Source organism: Rhinichthys klamathensis, unplaced genomic scaffold, assembly GCF_029890125.1.
Source record: "Rhinichthys klamathensis goyatoka isolate OS25496 unplaced genomic scaffold, OSU_Roscu_1.1 h1tg000863l_1, whole genome shotgun sequence".
NCBI classification, from domain to species: Eukaryota; Metazoa; Chordata; class Actinopteri; order Cypriniformes; family Leuciscidae; genus Rhinichthys; species Rhinichthys klamathensis.
In genome coordinates, this window is record NW_026607231.1 from 12749 (window position 1) to 34910 (window position 22162).

The window sequence follows — 22162 nt, forward strand, 5'->3', positions numbered from 1 at the left end:
GCTGTAATTACGAGCTCTAGGAGGACGTGAACGCTTTTTACAAGTTGAAATCTCCAAGTTCAGAGATAAATAGTATAAAAATAAAATAAAAGAAAAAAAATGTCATTGCTGAAAGTATATGATTTTCAGGATATTAAAAAATAAAGAAAAGTATATTAAAAGTATAGTGTAATAAAACAACAATGTAACTTTATGAAACTCAAATGGTCAAGACTTTACATGAGGAAATGAGGCTGTCTGAGCTATTCAGAGGGAAACATCCATGGCAACGTTATTGCTCTAAACACATCAATCACGCATGCTATTGAACGTAACATTGCCATTATAGCAAAAGCATCTCAGAAGTCTGTTGTGTGATCTGGACACAGTGACAGGGCATCAGAGTGAGAAAAGCGACACATGATAGATGAGGGAAGGACAGGCATACTAAAAAGACCTTTGAACAATTCAGTAGCTGTCGGAATTTTTTTTTTTTAAATTCACATGATCCACCTCAACCGAGTGTAGATTTAGTTCTACCATTTCAATTTAACCTTAAAAAACAATGATAAAACTTTACATGGTTTCATTTGTTAACATAAGTTAACATGAACTAACAATGAACAATACATTTACAGCATTTATTAATTTTAGTCAATGGTAATTTCAATATAATACAAAATATATTACTCATCGTTTATGTAAGCTAAAGTATTAGCTAATGTTAACAAATGAGACCTTACTGTAAAGTGGTACCAAAAAACAAAAAACATTACAGAAGGAACATCCGGCAATGTTTATAACCATCCTTAATCAAATCTATGATCGTGACCTCAAAACGTCAGATTTGGAAGATCATTTGGCCATCATGATCCATTGACCATTTTCAAATGCCACCATGCAACTGCATATCAGTTTATCCGTGAACGAGTAGCACTTAAAGAACTCAGATTTATTGATCCTGGGATGGTTTTACTTTTGATGCATGGAGCACATGACCAACTCCACTGTGACTTATCGGCCAACACATCTGTTTTTCACCATCTTGTAGCGTGCTCTCCCTGAGAAATGTGTCCGCGCTCCTATAGCTGATTTGTTGTTGATTTATAACATCATTAGAAGCTCAATTTAGCATCTCGTTAATATCACTTATCCTGAAGTTCCACAAATGGGCGTGATCCATCCGCATCTGAGTTCAACGCACTCAATTAATTAAATATGAACGGTGATTGAGACTCAGCAATGAGAAGCAATAACTCAAGCTCGATTGATTGTGTCTGGACGGCACCCTCACTCTGAAGGGAGGTCTGTGGGTGGGCTCCCAGCAGATGATTGACAGGCTAATGAAGCTTGTAATCATGTGTGGGGCTTAATGGCTGTGTCACGCTGATACATGACTAAGTAGGGCTTAAACAGATCCACGGTTTTCTAGTTTGGAAACACTTTTACATGGGAAAACTTCCAGCGTGAAGTACAGGCAATAGGAGCATTTGAGACCCTGCTAATGCACTCTCTTCAAGGTTGAAGTACTGTGCATCCCTGCACAGCTTAATCATTCAAACACTTACCTCTGCACTTACAACACCAGTAAATGCAGAAAGCTGGAGACTGAAAGGGGTTTAAAAATAGACTTCAGTCAAACCAGTGTAAATCTGTTATGAGGGGGCTTCAGATTAGATGAAAATGACACCCTTTCACCATGCATAGTTCAGCAAATGTTTACCAAATGCATTTAATGTTATATGAAAGTCATTAGCCTAATAGTATGTATACCTTGGGCCAAAAAAATAAATAAAAAACCCAAGTCTTCGTCACATGGTCGTTCAGAAATCATTCCAATAAGCTGATTAGCTGCCTAAAAACATTTCTTAGTATTTTAATATTTTTTGTGGAAAGTATTACTTTTAAATAAAGTTTTAATGACCCCAACATTTTCAACAGTAGCATTGAGCCTATATAATAAAAAATAACTACATTCCCCTTAATGATCAAAATATTGCATGATTTGATTGATATAACACATGCATACAATATCTGTTGAATATCAAAAAATTGTTTTAGGGTTTCACGTCCCTTTATGTTCAAATGAAATCAAAATTTTCAATTATTCATCAGTGTGTGTTACTCCAATGAAAGATTGCTTGTTTTTATAATATTTTTCATCATAATGTACTGTAAGATCTTGATGGTCATCAATTCTTTTCCAACTCTTCTGATAGAAAACACGTTTTCACAACCCAATCAGTTTCTGATGGATAATCAAGCCCTGGCCAGTTTTTGATTGAATATTCGGTTATTGACTCAATAACTCAATGGTTTACAAAAGTAATTGGGTTGTGAATGTATTTCATATTAAATGTCACATGGAGTCAGGAAGAAGTGTAAAGAATGAAATGAATTCAAAAATGATGGTGAAATTGAATCATGATCAGCCAAGCAAATGTTGCCAAACTCATGAATAGTCTAGCAAACGTTTGCCAAATGCATTTGATGTGCTATGAAAGGACATCAGGTTTTTTGATACCAAGCTACTAAATGGCCAAAGTACACCTCCTAGCTCACATGAAATGCCACTTTTATAGCTTTTTGGGTTGTATTAAGTGGATACATTGAGCTGACCAGTGACAGTTTGGTCCTTTTTACTAATCAACCCATAAAACCCAAAGAGCACTCCATAAAATGAGACATTTTCTTATCTCCAGGCTGAATGGCTTCCTTCTGGAGTAATTTAAAGCTTTGGCCATTATGGAAAAGGTCCCAAGTTTTAAAACTCCTCCTCCTCCCCTCACCCTATGCTGGCCCAGCAAACTCTGCACTACCTACACAGAGGACACAAGCCAAGCATGACTCCATAATGATGGTTTAAAGACTCCAACGCTCATTAAGACGCTATGCTTGATGAGCAGAAGGGACCCTCTAGCCGTTAAACGATTAATAGACCGACTACCGTCAGGATAGCCATTATCAGTGGCAAAGATGTCTTTGCGCAGCATGAGGTTGGACTGATGGGTCAGAACGAATGAAATGGGTGTCAAGTGGCACCAATTAAACATCACTTTTCCATACTTTTAATAGAATTCTCTATGACATTTGTAGTGTATCTGGGAAAATGATCATTATCGTAACCATTTCATTGGTTGGTCATGTATAAACAGAACATAATTCCAAATGAATGTCATTATAAATTTCACATTCAAATAGGAGGATCTAAAATAATTGTTGGTCTAATAGTTTCAATAAACTTTTTTTCTTTCAACACAACAATTTTGGAAGTAAATTTTACAATATGCTCAGTTCTCAGACACCACAATCACATTTACTTAATGGATTTATCATAAATAGCTGCCATTTTCACCCACAAAGTTCACCCAAAAATGAAAATTCTGTCATCATTTATCCACCCACATGTTGTTTTAACCTGGTATGAATTTCTTTCTTCTGTGGAACACAAAATAAGATATTTTGAACTTTTCAAATGTTTACAATGCAAGTAAATATAGCTATATAGCCAAAAAAGGAGTCATTTTTAAAAGTCTTTTAACTTCCGTGGGCATAGACCCCCATCTTTGCAATGGTTTTTCTTTCCCTGTACTAGAGACACATTGTTGCTTGTGTTGTTTAAGGAAATGTCTGATACCTTCTGATTTATGACTTCATACACCTGGCTTTAGAACAAATGGCTGTACTCTGGCTAGCTGGAAGGACTTTGCTTATTTCGCTTCCAGAAGCAAAAAAAAAAAAAGCTTATTTATGGGTGGTGTGATCAGCTGTAATGGACAGCAGTAAACCAACAGGTCCATTTTCATTTGCCCAAATCTTTTCCAGCTGGAACAGCCAACAAAGAGCCATTCTAATCTTATAAGAAGTCAAGCCACATTAGGAAATAAAGGCCTTAATGGACTGGGCTTCAGACCCTTTCTTTTAACGAGAACAATATTGAGGTTTTTGACATAGCCATAAATGAAATGCAATGTTCTATTGCCATGTAATGAGAGAATGGAGAGGGCAGCGAGTAGAGATGATCGAGATTAATGGTCTCCATTGACCTGACTTCCATTGATTTGAGATCATCTTAATTAGGTCAGGTATGCCTCGAGGGGATTAAAACCTCTCAACTTTTGTAAAATTTACAATGATACAAATTTCAACTGCAAAAAATTATGAGATCCTAATTGTGATAATGTGTTGTGAACACACAACAAACAAAGCATGTTTGGTACCATTTAAAAAAAAAAAAAAACACAAACACAATAAAAGATATTTAACAGGGATGATGCTTTGTGGACAAGAGAGGATCAGAGACAGATTACCTTCTATAAACTCAAGATCACTTAAAGGCAGGGTAGGTGATTTGTTCCAGAAATATTTTTTTTGTTATTGTGGTTGAAAATGTCTTCACATCCTGATAGCAATCACTAAGTTAAGTGGTCTAAATTGATTTTTATGTATATATATATATATATATATATCGTCTGTGAAAGGCGTAGGACCATAGCATTCGGTCCAAATGCAATGGTACGATGTCCTACCTGCCTTTCAACATAGGTATTTTCATACCTCCACGCACCCTGCTCACACAGACATCACACGTCATCAGTTTCATGCTATGCAGAGTTAGACAGATGTCAGGCACTGAGCACCGCAACCAAAACAGCAGTCAGCTTTTACAGTTCCTCCTGAACCAAAACAACAAGCTTATGCTGAGGTCACGCTATTTCTACTGTAATTTGGAAGAGATGGAAACCTGTGATGCTATTTTTGGAGTGGTACGTGACTCGAAATTATGCGTTTCAATGGCAACACTATCAACGGCGAAATTAATTTGCGGTACAGGTCAGTGCTCTTTAAGTTGTTTATGCTCATTATTATTGTAATGTTATGTGCTTTGAGACATGAGGCACTGTAGTTTAATGCTGTCTCTCTTCTTGTGACACTTTGCAAACTCTGCTGTACGCGTTCATGTGTTTTGAAGGAGGCGTGGCTTTGGAGACGCTCTGAGGGGAGCTTTCAAATCTAACTTGCGGTATCAGGGCCGAGACAATGGAATGAGCTGCCGTTGCCTATCAGGTCTGCAAAATCGCTATCGATTTTGAAGCATTTGTGTAAATCACATCTGATGTCGTTAGCTTATAATGAGTAGATGTGATATTTTATATGTGATGTATTGACTGGTTGAGGTATGTTGTTATTTTTATCCTTTATTGGAATTTGTATGTAAAGCACTTTGGTTCAACCTGGGTTGTGTTTTAACAGTGCTATATAAATAAAACAAACACAAACACACAAACACAAACTTGCTACTGCTAGCTACTCTGAAAATTGCCAACCCTTCCTTTAAGATATCGGTTTTCATTGCTTCAGTGAAAAATAAGGAACTTCGTCATTAGTAATTCTGCTAAATAGCCCTTTAGTATTGACAAATACTTTTTCAATGTTTATCTTTCCTTGATTGTTTTACTGGCTAATATGAAATTTGAGCTATTCGCTGTACAGTACAATGATTCAGATAATACAATGCTTTTGTATTTTCTTACCTATAATAATAACAACCCAAATTATGCAAACTGCTTTATATGTCAGTGTTCTACATTAACTAGTTCACTGTACACCGACAAATCACGATTAGTCTTAGGATTCTGAGCTCAGAGGCTGTAGTTATTGCATCAGAGTAAACTAGTTTATTTGAGAAATTCTGACAAAGACTTCTATATTGATTTTGACATGAATTCAAATATATTCTTCAAACATGCAGCATCAGTATAGCACAACATATCTATAGTTATGGACTTCACATTTCATGGTTCTCAAAATGCACTCTTCAGATAACAGAAAATAAATAAGCTTCTGACTACAGCACACACTTCATCAAATCAAGATTCCAATACTGCATTCACACAGTAAAGAATCCATTCTTACTATTTTAAAACATACACTACCGTTCAAAAGTTTGAGGTCAGAACGATTTTTTTAATGACATAAAAATGCTTTTATTCAGCAAGGATGCAATAAATTGACCAAAAGTGACAGAATTCTGTTTTTTTTTTACTTTCTATTTATCAAATAATCCTAAAAAAAGTATCATGGTTTCTACAAAAATATTAAGCATCACAACTGTTTTCTACCTTTGATAATAAGAAGAAATTATGCTTGAGCGCCAAATCAGCATAACAGAATGATTTCTGAAGGATCATGTGACCCTGAAGATTAATGGCTGCTGAAAATTCAGCTTTGCCATCACAGGAATAAATAACATTTTAAAATATATGAAATTAGAAAACAGTTTTTTATATATATTGAAACGATATTTTTTTTTAAAATTAATCAAATAAATGCAGCCTTGGAGACCATAATACTTTCAAAAACAATTTAAAAATCCAACCGACCTAAACTCTTGAACGCTCAGCTGATTTTAGTCCTTTACAATGACATGAAACAATGAGTGTTAGCTTAATTCACTGTATATTACAACTCCTGCATGGCAGCAACATTCTACACAAATATTCGTATTCACAGACTGCGCATGATTCCAGTTACTAATGTTCTTTCTCATCAATACTGAGAATATACAATAAAGTGGCATGAAAATGTCTCTGCCAGAGGTATACCCTGAAAATGAAAATTAATGTGCATTATATTTTGACTCACTGCAAGGGAGAAGTCTTGTTTTATGTTTCTCACATTACGGGTAACAGAAAGTCGGCCTGTTTGATTTATGATACCAGTGTTTAAAAGTCATATCAATTTGAAATCCTACTTGACTCCATTTAATGAGTGCTGCGTTCTATATCTTTGTGTGCGTGTATCAGCAACATCATTAAATGCATTCTCTCAAGCGATGCAACTGCTGACATTTCCCATAGACATAATAAACCAAAACAAAAGAGCCTGTGGATGCACAGAAGATGGAAAAGCCCTAATGCTGGTGGCTTACTGTGTCTTTTGTAAACACCAGCAAAAAGGAGCCCATTAAACAAAACTAAGGGTCTGATCACTACTGTTACAGGTAGAGAATAAATTAATAACTCAGTTTTTCCTTTTCCTTTGTTGTCAGTAATATGCAAGACCTTTATGGATCAAAAAAGCAAGCTGGATTTGGAATGGAGGGAGGCCAGGATAGTGGAGGGATCAGCTCACAAGCATACAGGCTCGGACAATAACAAGAACGCCACCAGAGTCTGATAAGGAGCATTGAACCGGCACGGCTAAGGGTCAGCGAGCCATCGGTGGGGGTGAAAAAAAAAGTCCCTGGCTCAGTCTTTTGGACTCATTCCAGGCAAAGTGAAGATGGAGCAATGTCAACACAGACATGAGCACAGCAACAATGACAGAGAAGCTCCGAAGACGGTCACCGTATGGACAGGCTGCGCATGGGGACGTCCACGTCCGGTTGGAGGGGGCTTGCAACACTGATCTGCAATGAGATGGAGGGGAGAGGGAGTGGGAAGGAAGAGGGAAAGACATACAGTAGGTGTGTGGAGCCAGCAAAGGACGCAGGATGGTTACACACACGAGAGAATGAAAAGCAGTTTATTCACAACGTCAGAGTGTTGGGTTAGTAAAAAAGATGATTATAAGAGTGGAAATGAGATTATTTTGGTGCAGGTCAGGAAATAAACATGGGTGAATGTGACAAAAATGTTGACATATGAGCGAGGAGTGAGTGAGCAGTCCAAACCAGTGTCCATTGTAAAGGTTTGTTTGATTGAAAGGATCGCGGGGTGTTTATAGGCACACAGAAAAGCAAGTTTAGTGGCAGTAAACAAAACAAAAAGCCCAGCGATTTGCGGTGTGGCCCAGAATGCGTTGCATAATTCATTAGGTGGGAATTGGAGAACAGGATTGTTTAGAGTGAAACAACGAGACGAAGCACAATAGAATTATAAATAAGAGCATGGGCCAGCGGGGATGAAGGGGTGCAGGTGGAGAAGGAGAGAAAAAGGAAAGGATGAGAAGGAGTTGGGAGAGAATATACAAATCACATCGAATTAACAAGGTAAATCCAAGCTGCTGAGGAGCAGTGCTGTCAACACACACACACTCATATTGAGTTTTTTATTTTCAGAGACACCTATGCATGCACTGACACGGCATCTAGGAATATTTCACATATAATTGGACAAATTTAAATATCACCTGTCAGTATCATAGAATTCTATCTATCTATCTATCTATCTATCTATCTATCTATCTATCTATCTATCTATCTATCTATCTATCTATCTATCTATCTATCTATCTATCTATCTATCTATCTATCTATCTATCTATCTATCTATCTATCTATCTATCTATTATGGTGGTAATGTGAGGACATGTCCCCACAACTTTATGAAATAGCTTGCAGCTGCAATTTTGTATGTCAGTTGCGTCCCCTAATATAAATCCACTCACGTACACCTGCAATTTTGCTTGGTTCATTTAAACAAACATTGTTATTAGAGCAGGTATGAGCCTGAGACCTGACGCACTCAAAGCAAAACACTTACATCGACACCATTATGTACTGCATTTATCCTCTATTCCAAATTTCTATCAAACTAAAAGACAAATTTCCAGGATTGACAGTGGGAGGTAGTTCAAAATTAAACAATCCACAACACACGGTATAAAGAATCTTTATAGAGAACTTGAAATTTAATCATTTAAATAGTTGTTTAATTGATTTTGTGCAGTTTATTTCATGATCATATTGTGATTCATAAATAATTTTTACCAATAAATAGAAAAGCACTTGCAAATTTCCAAGATAAATCTAGAATTTCTATTTAGCAAAAAAATAAAATAAATCTTGGTATTTCTGCATAACACAGCTAAAGCGTATCAGCGCAGTAAGTAAATTGTATGTGCCTTTGTTAGGTGAATATTAATATGTATCTCTTGAAAGCCATGTTTATATCATATATCATATGTGATATGCTGATGGTATGATATAGAGAGATAAATGTAAAAAACACCATTATCATTAAACCATATAAATCCTTGGCCTGAGAGAAATGGTCTTTTCTATGTATTTCAAAAACAATTCTACTACTGTGTGTAAAAAAAAACGTGTTTTTCTGTTTACAATAGATTAAGTGGCTATAATTTGAGTGTTATTTTAAACCAGAGGAAAGTTCTAGTATGAGATTCAGGAATCTCTTCCTGACATTCCTTCCACACAAACACATAGGTATTGAGAGTAGACAGGCAATAAACAGACCTCTTTAAAATGTGTTTGCCCTTACATTGCTTTTCACTTAAAAAAAACATTATAAAGGTATTATTGTATTACTGATGGGGAACATAAACCACTTCTGTGGATTTGGCTGGTTGAACTATCAGTTTTACTATATGTGCATCCAGCAAATTACCCTTCATGCTTACACCATTCAGACACCCATTGGCTACCATAGAGCTTTTGATTGATTCTTGAATTTTTCTGATTTCATTGTAACCCCAGATTTGTTGTAACCCAGTAAATATTAAAAACCTTCTTATAAAAGCATGACTTCAAAAAAAAGAGCATCACCGCAAACTGTACATGGTCAGTCAGCCAAACAGTGATATTGGGTCACTAAAAGATGGACAGTTAGGGCCCGTTCACACCAAGGATGATAACTATTAACAATAATGATAAAAATGTAGTTCTAAAAATCCTTCTTAATGACACACCACAACTATATAACGATAACGGCACAGAGGAAGAATATCGTTATAATGAACGATGAAAACATTGACAGCAATCAGGATCCATTCTGCTTTAAAGAGCTTGAGAATTTAAGGTGGCAGATGACAAAACTGCAGCTCTCGCATTCGCATAGAATAAACAGAACGATATTGTGTGTTGGTGTGGATATAGTTATTGCTATAGTTATATAGTGATCGTTCTTGGTGTGAATGGGCATTTAGACATATTTGATCATATTCGTTTCATTTTTGTAGCGATAATATCTTTCTCATCTCTTTTTTCCTAAGGAGAAAGTGTTTTCTCTGACAATTTGCTCCTGATTAGGACACAGAATCAGTTACACGTTTAATTTGTGATTCTGATATAAATGAGCTCCATCAAGCGTGGGTGGCTGGCAAGTGTGCTGAACTGTAGCGGAGCATATAATTATAATAGGAGACATATAATTTCAGCTATGGGTATTGTGAGTGGGTGACGAAGTGCTGTAGGTAATCGGACTCAATTTGTCGTATGAAAAAGAGTAATACTTTGCATGTGTTGTGGAAGTACTTGTACCTGTGATATCAGGTTTCTGAGGCATGGAGAACTTCACAAAGGTGGGTTCAGACAGGCCTTTGACGTTGCGGGCGGTGATTTCCACCTCATACTGCGTATTCCACTGGAGCGGTTGCAGCAGCACAAAATCATTCACACCTGGAACCAGTTTTGTCATCCACTGTTCTTCCTTGTCCTACACAAAACCACAAGTGTTTCATAAAACATGCACAAGCATACAGGTACAGTATGAGCATATGACTTTACAATTGGCTTTAGGGCACATAAGACTTGTTCGAACAATTAGTTCTCACTGTCAGAGGTGTAAAGTCCAGGTTCAGAAAGTAAAAGTCCTCCTCAGTATTTTATTCCAATCACCTGGATTTGCTAATTAGCACAGTTTTTCAGCCGGGAGATAGAACTAATTAGTGAAATCAGCTGGCTGAGTTCATGGGTGGAATAAACATATGGCAGGAGTTTTACTTTCTTACACCTCTGCTCACTGTATTTTGACACATGTACATATGACAACTTATCGGGTTATTGAATGTGAGTGGCGGGCGCTCACAGGTGTGTGAATATTGGCTATTTTTACAATGGTTTTAAACATCTGCGTAAAAAACGTTGCACACATATGTGTGTACGCACGATTAGTGAATGAGACCCGTTGTTTTATTTGTAACAATGGCAAAATTAAAAATTATATTGTGCTCCTCAAAAGGGGCGAAATGGAACAGATCACACTTATATTCAAATAGCTTCAACAACATATTTTTAATTATCTATTAATTAGATAATTTGTCATTTAATTTGTCACATTTGTCATATTTAGGCATATTTGTCAATTGATTGGTTGCAAACATAAATACAATTTGGTAATTTATTTATACAATGTGAATTAATTTTTTTTAACATAAATAGTACTTCATCGATTTTCTCTGATGGATGGAAATCAAAACATAAGATTATATATTAAGAGGCCATCTGATCCTTCATCCTCTGAGCAACAGATAAGAAAGAGATGCTTTTCTCTAATCCTCAAACTTTTTCACACACTTACAGCAGAAACACTCCAACGCATCCATTATTCTCTTTGTGTCCCTGCCTGCAGAGCATCTGAGCACGAGTGTGAGCATAATATAATGTGTGTGTGTGCGTGTGTGCCGGCTGTTCCGCCAGCTAAAATTTTGAAACTAGGCCCACATACTGCCTTCAAAAACTCACTGCTTTTATATTTTGACATTTTCAAAATGCCTCAGCTCTTTAAAGGCTAAATGGTTGAATGTGCCTTTCACATGTCGACAGTCCTTAGGCATACTGTAACATCTCCATTTCCCCTGTTCTCACCTCCACATGCACAGGCGATCAGAGACCGAGCAAATGTGAGAGAGGGAGAGCGAAAGAAATAAAAAAAAAGGAAAAAGGGAAGAGTACAAATAAAAAAGAAGGAAAAGATGCCAGCGGACCCTATTACGGTAGAGGAGGAAGTGAGGCATCACCAAACAGACTGAGACAGAGAGATGAAGCAAATGAGGAAATGTTGAGGCCCATGAGGGGAAAAACAAACAGAGGGATTGTAGGAGAGAGAGCAAGCGAGCTGTGGTGAATGTGTGTACATACTAGTGTGGTAACACTCAATAACCTTTCACAACCTGTAGACAAACTTTAATTGATTGTGAGACAGTGGTGACATTGTAACCCCATGACGCAAAGTTCCACAAGGCCTTTTAGAATGCTGACATCCTCACGGGCACAGCTCTTGCTCCATGTGAGATCTACTCAGAGTCTTGTTGTTGAAGGGTCTAATTTTATGCTACTAACAAATATTGACTGCAATAGTCATGTGACTGCATTTCTGTCGGCCAACCCGGAAGTTAGCATCAACCTGGAAAAACCCTACTGGATTTTTCCATTGGCTTTTGGATTACTGCTGAAAATAAGGTCTGTGTCTAACAAAAGCTTGTGATTCTTACAAGTTTTGTTCATTGTGATAATCTTCACAAATGAACATAACGTTTGTGGATTTTGACGCGTAAATACAATCGGCAGACGTCAAAAGCTAAATGTAGGCTTTGAACAAAATACACCACAGTCCCATGACTTCAACCTCACTCACCATCACTAAGCTTCTGAGTTCTGACAACTCTTTCAGTCTTTGTTTAAAAACATTTTCCCTAAGAGTTTGAGTATTAATAGTTTGCAGGAGCATGATTAAAAACACAGCGAGGCTGTGAATGCGGACTAGTGAGTAGATGAGTTTACCTGTTCAGCATGATGATGTTTAATGACAACCTCTGTAGTCCCATTTAGCCACTTGTAAGCAACAACCTTTTACAAGACAAGTAAAAGCTTTAAACAAATACACAAGAGGGTTTTACGGATGTATTTTATATATCTTGAGCTCGTGTTCACCACAGACCTTATTTCAAGCATTTAACCAAAAACCAATTCAAAAAAAGTATTGACTTTAGGACGATGGAACCGGAAGTGCCGAAATGTGAACTCGTTTCCAGGTTTTGGCCTCCAAAAATACATCATTGGTGTACTCACCAATGGTGAGTAGTAGGGGAGCTGTGTGGAGTTTCAACAATATTTGTATGTGAAACTTACGCATCTGATTTGAGCTTCGGGTGCGTTGAAAAATGTAAACTTTTGTGGCTAAATTATATATGACCGCCCGACCAGATATGATGTATTCTAAACAAAACAATAAGCGTGAGGCGAGAACACTATTTCTGTAAAATGAGTGGGTACAGATAATTATATTTTGTGAGTACAGATATAATTTTTTTATGTGTATATATATTCACATATTCATTCCTTTTCCCCCTGATGAATAAGCGGATGTTAATAGCTGCTTCACCACCAAATTAAAAGTTCCATGCGACTGCCACTAGGGGGCGAAATTCAGAAATTGTTGTGAATGTCAGAGGAAAAAAGACGGCTTAAAGGAGTGCCAAAATGTTAAGTGCTAAAACACTGGGCTGCAAATAAGCATAATAAAAGTGTTCTTACGTGCACAGAGAAGTTTACTTTTGAAAGAAATATAGCTTACAGAATTTAACCTAGATCGAGCTATAGTACACATCAATGGACATTTTTGTTGTTCCAAATTAAGTAAGAGTAATTGTAGGGTCACACTTATTCAATTTAAAATAAAAATCAATGGTAACTCTTTACTTCGATAGCCCACTTTAGACATTCTACTAACTCTAAGTAACTTTACAACATCATTAGAGTAGACTTTCTTAATATCTGTTAACACTTTATTGTGATGATTCCCCAACAGACATTCTACTGATTGTCTGACTGTCAACTAATTCTACTAATCCTAACCCTAACCTAATATAGTCTACTAATGGCGGTATTGCTCAACAATCTTCTGTATTTTGTAAACAGTTTGCACTGCTTCCGGTTCAGGTCTTTTGTATGTGCTTCATTAAATATAAAGCCATTTGCACACGGTACCTTTAATGGAGTGAGCAAAGACGAGCATAACCGATGTCTATCATATATGCAGATTGATATTTAAAAGTTTTTATTCTTCTCATGAACATTAAGATATTTAAATTGAATAAAACTTCAACAAAATAACCAGCTTGGTTAGCTGATTTCCTTAAAAGTCCATAGATATCGCCGTCAGTTCGTACTGCTGTTAACATTTTCTCTGACAAGAGGATGCAATGAGATCTGTTTTCCTGTCTCTTCATGTGACGTTCGGCATAAAGCCTATACTCGGATAAGAGTTAGTTGACATGTAGTTGCAAATTAATGAGAGTTAGTTGACATGTAGCTGCAAAGTTTATTATAGTTTATACAATGTTTAAAGTGGACTATCGAAATAAACTGTAACCAAATAAATGTATAAAAAAGAGGATATTTTACTCTTTAAGGAGTCCAATGGAACAGATTGCATTTTTTTTAGCTATGTAAATGAGAATATACCTTAGATTTCTATTGATTTCACATAAAGCTAATAATAAATACAATAGACTACCCTCAACCCAAATCATAAACATAACCCTAAAAGAAAACATTTTATATTTTTGGAATAATAATAAAAAAAACATTGTGGGCTTTATTTCCCCATTGAGAATATCTCTGAATGTCCCCAGCACATTGCTTTTCTATCACGGTGGGGACTTTCCTTTGACTTATATTGTTTTTATATTCATAGGCCGTATATTCTCATGGGAAGTACTGGCTTTTCCCCACAGTGTATGTGATTTCAGTTCATTCATCAACAATGTATGCAAAACCTGATCCACCCAAACCCTTCTATCGCACGCACACCCGTTCTACAGAAATCGGCAATGCAGTTACACCTAACGTACAATAGTTACTGGGAAGAAAAGCCCTAAAAACAACAGAATATCTTGTGCAAGAATTAGTTAAGAATGTTTTTATGCACGCTGTAGATCGTGCTGGTGCATAAACAAGGGGCATGGGCTCAAACAAAGAAATGCATTTTCACTGCTCATTACCGAAACCATCGCCCACTCGTCTCCATGTGTTTACTAGAATAACACCCTCTGCATTTCAGCTCAATATCAGACGCTACACTTACAAAAAAAACAAAGCACAGGATTCATTTTAGTGCTGGTTTCTACAGCTAGTTAATGACGAAACTAACAATCCCTCCAATTAAGTCATAATAAAAAAAAATTATGGTAACACTTAAATTTACAGTCCGATTCTCACTATTAACTAGTTGCTTACTAGCATGCATATTACTAGGATATTGATCCATCCACCCACCCACCATCCATCCATCCATCCATCCATATTAATATACTACAACAACAGTAAAATCCTCCAACAAAAACCTTTCACATTATAATTAATAAATGAGTAAATAATTAAAAAACTTCCATATAAAGTGGTTGTACCCAGGGGTTAAATTGGGATTTATTATGTGGGGGGTGCTCTCCCTAGGGGGGTCCGGGGACATGCCCCCCCCCCCCCCCCCCCCCCCCCCCCCCCGGGAATAAAAAAAAAAAAAAAAAACATTAAATACCACTTTCTGGAGAGTTTTGTGCAAAGAAATGGAGAAATTGAGTATTACATGATATGTGAAAAACTGCAAGGTTAAGAGCATTTACTTTGCAACAGGTATTAGGACATTTAGCATTTACATTACTGTTAATCAGTCATCACTTGATTACACGTTGTATTACCTTGTTATGATATAGTGACCCATACAATGTGCCAAACATAATGTGCCACATGGAGAGACAGTGCAGCATATGACAGTAGCAACAGCTAAGAAGATTTGGGTCTGTGGTGACCAGGTCCACCTCATACAAACTTCCTTCTCCCATTCTCTCTCTTTACTACGACAACACACACACACACACACACACACACACACACACACACACACACACACACACACATAAAAAGGCAAAGTTTTGATTTCTGGCTCCAGTGGTTGCCTCATTACACAACCCACGTAAAGTTGATAATTCCGCGAATAACTGCAATTGCAAATACAAATATGCTGACTGAATAGATTGCTAGTTTATTTTAAGTAGCCAGCTAACGTTAAATTAGCAGTTCTCTTGGCAGTTTGCTGATAATCCGGTATCTGAAGTAAAATGCTCAAAACATCTCCTGAGAAAAATCACATGGTCAACCTAGTCCTGGTTATTTAATTTTGATTTAGTCTTATTTTCCTTACCTTGTCATTTAAGGCCAGGGCACTTTTTTGACATTTCTGGAACATCCACATCCCGCGCAACCACGGTCTCCCAGGAACATTCATTATTGCTGTGTACATTTATCCGTGTCAGATGCGCATGCGCGAGCGATGCGCGAGCGGTGCGCGATCATGGTCGACTGACAACGAGATTAAGCAGCTGAACAAAAATACGGCCGTGTTCCGATTGTTCTCATCTCAGCTCCGCCGAGACAAAATAGACATGCCATTTCAAAAATCTTTCATTTATTGTCAGAAATATGTTTTCAAAAGCATCACTTTCATCAAATTGTATGTGACATAATTTCCAGTAGGCAACTGACTGCAAACGAGCAGGCTTATGTGCCGGGGCTAAGCCCCGGAGAGCCCCGGCCCAATTTAACCACTGGTTGTACCTCTGTATTCTGCATCATCAAGAGCAAAGTTACATAAACTGAATAAACATTGATACAGCGCTACAGCAACGTTTCCCTTGCGAGACTGGTTCATTGTGTCTCACTTACTGTTTTGTATTTGACAATGTATTCCAGAATGGGCATTCCTCCATCATCCTGCTTGACCAGACCCAGTCGGTACGCCTTCCCCACCCCTCGTTGACCCTGAACCGAAGGGGGACTTGGCTCTCCTGAATAACGAAAAAAGAAAACAATGTGTGAATGACCCACATTCATATTCATAACTGGTTGTCTATTAATTCAATGGTTGGCAGCAACATACTACTACAATAGAGTAAAGGCTGAAGGTTGTTTTCCAAACGCAGTTTAAGGGTCAAAGCAGAGGGCACTCACGTATGGGCAGAGTTTGAAAGCTCTCTGTGCGGCTGAACTCCCCTTGACCTTTTCCATTCATCGCCGCTACTCTCACCTCATATGTAGTGTTGGGCTCAAGGTTAGTGAGCAACACGATTGCTGTGGGAGAGAAAACAGAGTACATGGTTTTAAATTGCTTTCTCTAGTCGTGCTCTTGGCATTCAAGCCTTTTCAGGATTATGTATATTAGCTCAGAGTCCTTGAAGTAGCCTAACTTGCTTATCTGATTGTCTAATGTGCTCTTAAAGTTTCTGCAGACCCATTTGAGTGTTGTCGGTAGAGAAAAAAATCCATTTAAGCATTGTAAGTTCAGGTTGGATTGGAGTTGTATCTCCCACACCTATTTTGACCCTAGTTTGGGCAATTCTGTGTGCCAATCTGATAAAATTCAACATTAAGCTATAATAAAAGCCAATTTGAGTGCTATATTCCTGTCGAAGCTCTGAAATGAACTGCAAATTCTGATAGAATAGTAAATGTCACTGCTGTCATTAGTACCATTTGATTTGAGAGCTACACTTTTCAGTGAATAACTGCTTAAATTTGGTCACACATAACTATCCATATGACTTCAGAACACTTGGAATGCAGTATGGTCTTTTTTGATTCCTTTATGGTGCTTTTTTTGGGTCATTTTGGAGTTTGATAGCCCAAATGCCCTTTCACTTTTATTAAATTTAAGATAGTTGACAGGATACTCTTCAATAATTAATCTTTGTGTACAGTGTTTCCCATACATTGATTTATTTGTGGCGGCCTGCCACAATATCAACATTGACCGCCACAATGAAAGGTCTTTAATGTGGTGTTTTGCGCCATTGCTGTCGAACAAACTAAAATTGAAAGCTTGATAAGGCTTTGTGTCCTTATCAAATTGCAAAAGACTGTTTGTTTGCACTGTGCAAAGAGAAGTACGCACATGATCAGCTTCATGTCTCAATTCACAGTGAATGAATGCAGTGAACTCCATTTAGACGGTGGGCCGAACGCGTTTTTCGTGTTGTTGATCGATCTCCATCGATAGAGTATATGCTTTTTTCATGTGCGATATTAAGTCATTATATGTAGTCAAATAAAATTTGTTGGCAATTCTGGTTTGATCATATATTTTCACAAACGTATGTTTTGATTGTCAATCTTCTTAGGCAAATCGCGGGACAGCTCTGGTAGCTGCGCCAATCGGATTGTAGTTTTTAACGTAATTAAAAATACTAACCAATCGCAGACGGCCAGACTAGGACCCCGAAATGGGCGGGCGTGACATAGCGGCAATGTTATATTGTAGTAGGCCTATATTTATATATCTACCACAAATAAGACACTTTATCTTGGATATGGAGTGTTATGTGCATGTTACTAGCTGTACATCAACACTAACACCTTTTCACTAACAAGTTGGATCAAGTTTGTACAATGTTCTTTAGAGTGGGTGAATTTAAATACAAAAGAAAGCCAAATCGCCCAAAAAGCTGTGGAAAAATAAGAAATCACAGAAGGCCACATTCCAGATGTGCCAATTCATGTTGGCTACCATAGAAAATTATACATGCAGTATGCTAACAAAAGAAATATTGAGAGAGCCAGCAAGAGGAAAGAAAAGACAGTACAGGAAGTTGAAGGGTTGTAAGGCAGCTTTATTGTGGTTAAGTGTAGTTGTTTGACCTCATACGTTTGGATAAATCATGGTATAAATGCTTAGGATCCTTTTTAACCCCAAACATAAATTATTGATATTTACATCTCAGAAATAGTGAAAAAACAAACAGATATAATTATATAATGTAATAACATATATATTAAGTTAATTATTATATATTAAGTCTTATAAAAGTTAAATATCTATTATCTTAGCATGACTACCTTTATAACTAAATGACAATTCAACTATTTGGTCAAGCAGGTTTTAGTAGTATATGGCAGTAATATATATAATGGTAGAACATTTAACATATTAACAACAATAAATAGATCTCTCCGAAACTATGCGCACAAAAAATAAACCCTGCCCATGTAAACCCTGCCAGGCCAGACCATGGATCTATTAAGAGAAAGGCTTCTATAGACACAGCGACATATTGTCCATACTAGACATCTAGTGGACACATTTTTCAACATATAGCGACTGAAATGTGCTCCATCAATCAGATGAGCAAAACAGTAAAAGGGGTTTTATGATGAACCCTCAAAAACAAAGGGCATTTTCATTGTTTCAGCAGAATAGATGTGTCAGGGCTTAGTCCGATCAGGTCAAGAAGATGTCTCGCAGGGCTGAGGATCTGGGATTACCTGGGGAAACAGATTAGCAGAGTTGTAAACGGTGTAGTAAAATTATTGGTTCACGGTCTAATAAATGAGGATTTACATTTATGAGGCACTTTTAAAAAAGAATTTAAAAAAAAAGTGTAAGATGAGCCCAGATTAAAATGCATACACTAATCGCACTTTGGGCCCTATTTTAACGATCTGAAACCCAAGTGTCAAAGCGCAAAGCGCAAGCAACTTTGTGGGCGGATCCCGGCGCTGTTGCTATTTAACCGGCGGGATAAATGACTCTTGCGCCTGGCGCAAATCTAAAAGGGGTTGGTCTGAAATAGCTTCATTATTCATAGGTGTGGTTTGGGCGTAACGGGAGCAAACCAATAAGAGCGTCATATCACATTCCCTTTAAGAGCATGATGAACGAGGTGCGCTTGTTCCATGGCGCAAAACTATTATAACGGCGCATTTACTAGGCGCGCTTCAGGATCGGTTCTCAGCCGAGGAGATCGATGTTCTCGTCAGGGCCGTAAAAGAAAGAGAAGTGACATTGGGGACGGGACAAACCCACCCAAATTAGCTTCGGTTAAACATGCATATAATAATCGGGGTAAATGTGTAAGCTTATATGCCTATTTTTCAAATTGTCATGGACACAACAATGATTTTCCTCGTGTTTTAATATTTTTCCTTATAATAATATATCATTTGCAAAAAGTAAAATGCATCTGTGTAGATGAGAGAATCATCTACAGTGTATGCGCGTTGTTCAGACTCTGTATTATGGTCAAGCATGCACGCTTAAAATAGCATCTGAATGTACGCGCAACGCGCCACTGACTTTAGACTAGGTTTTTTCTGGTCAGTGGCGCAATTGTTTTCTGGAACTGCAAAATAGCATGAGGGAAAGTTTGCGCCGGAACACGCCTCCTCTTTGCGCTGAACCGCCCCAGGGAGCGCAAGTGTATTTCTTAGTTAACCGACGTGTGTCTGTGGAGGGAAAAGTCTGCTTTGCGCGGGTGCAAAATAGGAATGATACATGTGTCAGTGTACAAAGTCATTTGCGCCGGGTGCAAGATAGAGCCCCTTGTGTCAATTTGAATAATAAAAGCATACCATTAGGGCTCGGCAGTAAATTGAAGTGGTTATCCAACTTGGTATCAGCTTGTAGTTGCTGAAACTGAAAATAAGGTTGACATTTTTAGAAAATGTATGTCATGACTCATGAGTAATTAAAACACTAAACAAAAGGGGGGGGAAAGCTTTATTTATAGCAAACAATTATATGTCGTTTGTTTTATTTGACAATTTAAAGAATTTGAATCTCAAGTGTTATCTGCTAACAAGTTGGAAGCATGACTACTACAATCCCTGCAGTCATCACATTTTTCTGTTTTTCCCTTATCTTTTCTAGACAGAGATTAAAGTGGAAAAGATAACATTTATCATATAAGTTTATATCTACTAGCTACATCACCTAATAGCTAGTCATGGAAGAGATAACATGTAACGTTATTAGCTAGCTACATACGATTACATCAACTACACACAACCTAACGTTACCTAACGTTACCTAAACCTAACGTTTATTTTAAATATTTGGCATGTTTGTGCATGTCCCTGTGTGTGTAATAATAAGCAGAGTGTGTGTTTAATAAGCAGCGTGTGTAATAAGCAGTGTGTGTGTAATAAGCATAGTGTAATAAGTAGAGTGTGTGTGTAATAAGCAGTGTGTGTGTAATAAGCATAGTGTAATAAGCAGTGTGTGTGTAATAAGCAGAGTGTGTGTGTAATTAGCATAGTGTAATAAGCAGAGTGTGTGTAATAAGCAGAGTGTGTGTGTAATAAGCAGTGTGTGTGTGTAATTAGCAGAGTGTAATAAGCAGAGTGTGTAATAAGCAGAGTCTTTGATTAGAGAGATTACTCTGTCTAGTAATCCTCGTCTTTCATATCCTAATTTATGGCGCTACTGTACAGCCTGATAGAATAACTCTGTTTACGTTTTCTTCTCTGTGATCTGTATGTCATTTCTAACTAGTGTAACGTTAACGTTACCTGTAAATACAAACATTATCCGGAATAACCTATTATGTTAACGGTTTACAGAGTTCATGCACTAAGCTAACGTTATAAGACAGGTATAAACAGCAGTATTTACCTGAGCCATTACACCTGGAATCTTGGATGCCGCTGTTAATATTTCTCGTCTTCGGATAGGATTCCTGCTGGAAAATGTTTGATTGTGTAGATTTCATTAGAGAAGATTTTATGGTGTGAACTCATGGATCTAGCTAGCTAGAGAACGCATGTGCTACGCTACAGTCGTGGTAATGGTACTATCTTTTGAACGAATACTATTGGCAGACGTTAGTCACGTGACGATAGAATTCGTTTTTGATTGGTTAGATGTACTCTAACAAGTACTAGTACTCCCTCGCGTGTGCCTCATCCGTTTATTAAACGTAAATTTAGTTTTCCAAAAATATGATCGACTTGACACTGCCAACAAACGGATACGTGTTCATAAATAAATTATTTAGTTTATGTGAAAAAAGCAGCTACTCTATCCTCGAGGATCTATCATTTCAAAAACTAAAGCAGATAGCAGCGTTCGGCCCACCGTCTAATTCGCGCATGCTGAGTTTAGCGTGCATTAAGGAACATAGTGGGCACCAACAGTTACACATTATTTTCACATTTGCATAGTTGACGATTACAGCATTTCATTAGATTTGTGACGAGATTTCCACCAAAATAAAAGCTAGATTGAAGTTTCCGTCAAAATAAAAGTTCACGGGTTTACATCTTTCATGTATAGAAATAGGACAAAACTAATTATGAAAGTTTCATTTATTTTTTAGTGCATTTGTTTTACATTATATAGCTATTACTGTCATAGGAATAATATTATAACATTATTATTATTATTATTATTATGTAGTGTAATGTAGACCGAGACACTATATCACAACTAAAAAGAGGGCTGAGTCTCGTTTAAAGTTCAGGTACAAGTCAATGCACTGACTTTTTCTTTGTTCAATTTGCACACTGAATATAGGTGGGAGATCTTAATTTTGAACTCTCAAAGTGCACCAGACTGATGAATTTAACTTTAAAATGTAAAAAATTTTCTTACGGGGGCATGTCCCTGGACCCCCCCAGACTAGAAGGACAGAGGTCCAGCCACCACATTTTCACAAAACCCTGTGGGAAACACTA

The 22162-nt window shown here is 37.3% G+C and overlaps 1 protein-coding gene across 1 annotated transcript in view; it reads right to left on the minus strand.

Annotated features, from left to right (window-relative positions):
- Positions 1 to 7019: 7019 nt before the first annotated feature.
- The window catches only part of LOC130078399 (neural cell adhesion molecule 2-like), a 70389-nt gene continuing 55246 nt past the window's right edge, over positions 7020 to 22162 (minus strand). Inside the window, exons 12-15 of the mRNA XM_056243888.1 lie at positions 16667 to 16786; positions 16382 to 16503; positions 10202 to 10376; positions 7020 to 7390 (exon numbers count right to left, since the gene is read on the minus strand). Coding sequence (XP_056099863.1) covers positions 7275 to 7390; positions 10202 to 10376; positions 16382 to 16503; positions 16667 to 16786 — 533 coding nt within the window. The 3' untranslated portion in view covers positions 7020 to 7274. The remainder of the gene's footprint in view (positions 7391 to 10201; positions 10377 to 16381; positions 16504 to 16666; positions 16787 to 22162) is intronic.